General features: G+C 51.2%; 1 protein-coding gene across 4 annotated transcripts in view; it reads left to right on the forward strand.

The window, feature by feature from the left end:
* Positions 1-3,372, forward strand: part of LOC113209147 (zinc finger protein 239-like) — a 51,975-nt gene extending 48,603 nt beyond the window's left edge. Inside the window, exons 3-4 of one of the 4 annotated variants that reach the window (XM_052267292.1) lie at positions 388-1,059; positions 2,571-3,372. In XM_052267292.1, coding sequence (XP_052123252.1) covers positions 397-1,059; positions 2,571-2,873 — 966 coding nt within the window. In that variant the 5' untranslated portion in view covers positions 388-396 and the 3' untranslated portion in view covers positions 2,874-3,372. The other 3 variants (XM_052267291.1, XM_052267294.1, XM_052267293.1) reach the window with 3 other exon arrangements.
* The last annotated feature ends 242 nt before the right edge of the window (positions 3,373-3,614 follow it).

Genomic DNA, 3,614 nt, shown 5'->3' on the forward strand with positions numbered 1-3,614 from the left:
CCTCCCCCCCACACACACCTCCGAGGACAATAAGCTGCGCGTCGGCAGGTGCGGCAAACCGGTCAGTAGGAGGGTCACCCCCCCTTCTCCCCTCATTTCCAAATTTACCTGAGCGGCGACATTGAATAGAAGGCCAGAGCAAGGTGAATCCTGGGCCGCAGTCGCTGGGCAGCCTCCAGCCAGGTCACCCAGTGTGCGCTCCTACTCCTACTCCACGTCGCGCGAGGTCCTCGAGGAGTTCGTGCTGTTGCAAGTGAGCGAGAAGGCTGACAGGTAAAGCCCACCACTCACATGCAGAGAGAGAGAGAGAGAGAGAGAGAGGGGGGGGGGGGGGAGCTAAATAAGCGATTTTTTTGTGCATGTAAAAATAACTGAAATCTTTTCCAGTGTACGGCTATGGCGGCGCGGCGCTCGCGGCTCGAGTGTGTCCCATGCGGCATGGTGTTCAACAGCGCCCAGACCCTCCGCATCCACCTCGACGGCAGCCTCCACGACCTCAGCAGGCCGTTCAAGTGCCACGGCTGCCCCTTGGTGTTCGCGGACAGTGCGAGCCGTGACGTGCACGAGAGGGAGAGCCACACGAGGCTTAGGCCCTACGCGTGCACCGTCTGCGGCATGACGTTCGCTCGGGACCACGCGCTCCAGAACCACCTCCTGAAGCACACGGGCGACAAGCCACACGCCTGCGTCCTGTGCTCCGAGTCCTTCGCCCACCCGGGGGCGCTCGTCAAGCACCTCCGGACGCACACCGGCGAGAAGCCCTTCAAGTGCTGGCTCTGTCCGAAGGCCTTCTCTGACCCCAGCGGCTTCAAGGTGCACATCCGGTTCCACACCGGCGAGAAGCCCTACAAGTGCCAGTTCTGCCCGAAGGCATTCGTCGTGTCGCACCACCTGAGGCACCACGTCCGGACGCACACGGGGGAGAGGCCCTGCAAATGTGAGCACTGTCCCATGGCGTTCGCAGACCCAGCGACCCTGAAGCGGCACCAGACGGTGCACCTGCTGAAGAAACACCTCAAGTGCAGCGTGTGTCAGAAAGAGTTCAGGCTCGTCGCGGACCTCAACAAGCACCTCAAGATCCACACTGGAGAGAAGCCGCACCAGTGCTCACGGTGCAACCAGCGGTATCTTACCCTGAGAAATCTGAGAGCGCATGTCTTTCGTGCACACAGAGAAGCAAAAGCAAACAAATGCAATTTTTGTGTAAAATCTTATAATCGCAGTGGCAGTTTGGATGCACACTTACGAAAAATACACTCGGAAAAAATACCATTACCTGTGACTACTCCGTATGTCTGTGCGGAGTGTGGCAAAGAATTCTACCGGAGTGATTCTCTAATCTCGCACCTCTGGTGGCACCTCAAGTCCGAATAAACCGCTGTCACCCGCCCAGCGGTCGACATCCGGTAAGCCCGTCATAAATCGTAAATTCTAGTAAAACTTGTGCACCTTTTGAAGGTGACATACACCTTTATAGCCTTATTATTTGTTTTTTTTTTCTGCCCCCGATGTTTATTGGTAATCATGTGCTTTTTATGAAATGAGAAGACGATCAATTATGTAAGCAATTGCAGTCCTGAATGTTGAATACAATTTTTTTGTTAATACATTTATTGGGTTAATGTTTTTAAACTTTTACCCCTTAATCCACCATCAGAAAAACAAGCGAAACAAACGCACTGACCAGACATGAAAAACAAAGGTCTCCAACTATATTTTATTTCTTCAAATTTTCGTACGTCTCATCCTCCCCCGGATATTACAAAAAAAAGGGGGAAAATATTGCATACAGTTTAGCTGTCTCCCTCTCAGGCGTGAGCAAGCAGTGACTTGAGCTGCCTACTTTCTGGGCGCCGTGCTGAGTAAGTGGTCAGCAAACGGTATTTAATATGCTTGCCTTTGTGTGTTTTGGACAGGTTGTTCGGGTGTGCCGTAGCCTTGGCGGCAGCCAACCAAACCAAACATCAGAACCCAACATCATGAAACAATCAAGAGACAGAGGAGACACCGGTACGAAGCAGCAGTGTCCGGTTTGTGACAAGATGATATATAAAGGCAAGAACAGTTTAGAGCTTCATATGAGGACGCACAACGGAGAACGACCCTACCAGTGCACTGTTTGTCAGAAGTCTTTCACGCAAGAAGGCGCTTTGCTGATTCACGTCCGAAGACACGCCGGGGAAAAACCGTACAACTGCGTGTTCTGTTCCAAATCATTTGTTGATTCGAACGCTTTGGTGTTGCACCTTCGCACGCACACCGGTGATAAGCCCCACAAGTGCTCGTTCTGCCCGAAAGCGTTCTCCGATCCCAACGCCCTCAAGGTGCACGAGCGGTTCCACACCGGGGAGCGACGCCACCAGTGCCAGTTCTGCGACAAGGCCTTCTTCCTGCCGCACCACCTGAAGCACCACGTCCGGACGCACACGGGGGAGAGGCCCTGCAAATGTCAATACTGTCCCATGGCCTTCGCGGACCCGGCCACCCTGAAGCGGCACCAGACGGTCCACCTGCTGAAGGAACACCTCAAGTGCAGCGTGTGCCAGAAAGAGTTCAGGCTCGTCGGCGACCTCAACAAGCACCTCAAGGTTCACACTGGAGAGAAGCCGCACCAGTGCTCACGATGCAACAAGCGGTATCTTTCCCTGAGTAGTCTGAGAGCTCATGTATTTCGTGCACACACAGAAATAAAGACGCACAAATGCAATTTTTGTCCAAAATCTTATAGTGACAGTCCCAATTTGCAAACACACTTACGAAAAATACACTCGGAAAAAATACAGTTAACTTATGTCTGCGCGGAGTGTGGAAAAGAATTCTTCCGGAGTGATTCTCTAATGTCGCACCTCTGGTGGCACCTCAAGTCCGAATAAACTACTGTCTTGAGTGGCCGTGCGGCCGAGGTCTAGTAAACCGAGTAAACCTATCATCGATCAAAAAACGGTTTGTGTACTTGAATGTTCTGAGAGACAGACCACCTTTTCTGTCAGCACAGCGAGGAAAGACTTTTCGAGAGTGTCAGTTCTGTCCTTCGACTTACGGGGCAAACTCAGCTCTTTGGTTGCACATGAGATCCAAGCATGCCGCTGCCCGCCTGCCTCAGTTTGTATGCAAGGAATGCGGCAAAGTATTCGGCCGCCACGAGTCTCTACTGGCGCACCTTTGGTGGCACATCAAGTCCTAGCAAGGCTGACAATGATTAATTTTACTTGTCTTTTAAAAATTTCCCCTCATTCTTGACCATTAGTAAACTAAAGAATAACATTATGTGCAAATTTTTGTGGTTTTGGCAGAGTACATGTACAGTCTACTTTGTTTATTTAAATTTTAAAAAAGAAAAAAAGGAATAAAAGTTGTGTGTGCACACTGTAACATGTATGCTGTTACTTCTATATTTTACTGTTAACAAAAAGCACAAACCCCATTTTTTCGGCGCACCAGCGCGAGAGCTTCTCTGCCCCACCCCTCCACACAGTACAGTTTGCCGCACTTGCATTTTATTTTTCTCCCTCTCTCTCACTTTCCGGTTTTATCTCCCAGCGCTTTGTTTCGGATGAAATGACTCGTGATCGTCGAGTCGACCGTGAGAGGGCGTGGAGTACGTCGGGGGGGGG

The sequence above is a fragment of the Frankliniella occidentalis genome, unplaced genomic scaffold (assembly GCF_000697945.3).
Source record: "Frankliniella occidentalis isolate FOCC.00 unplaced genomic scaffold, Focc_3.1 Scaffold49, whole genome shotgun sequence".
In the NCBI taxonomy this organism is placed as follows: Eukaryota; Metazoa; Arthropoda; class Insecta; order Thysanoptera; family Thripidae; genus Frankliniella; species Frankliniella occidentalis.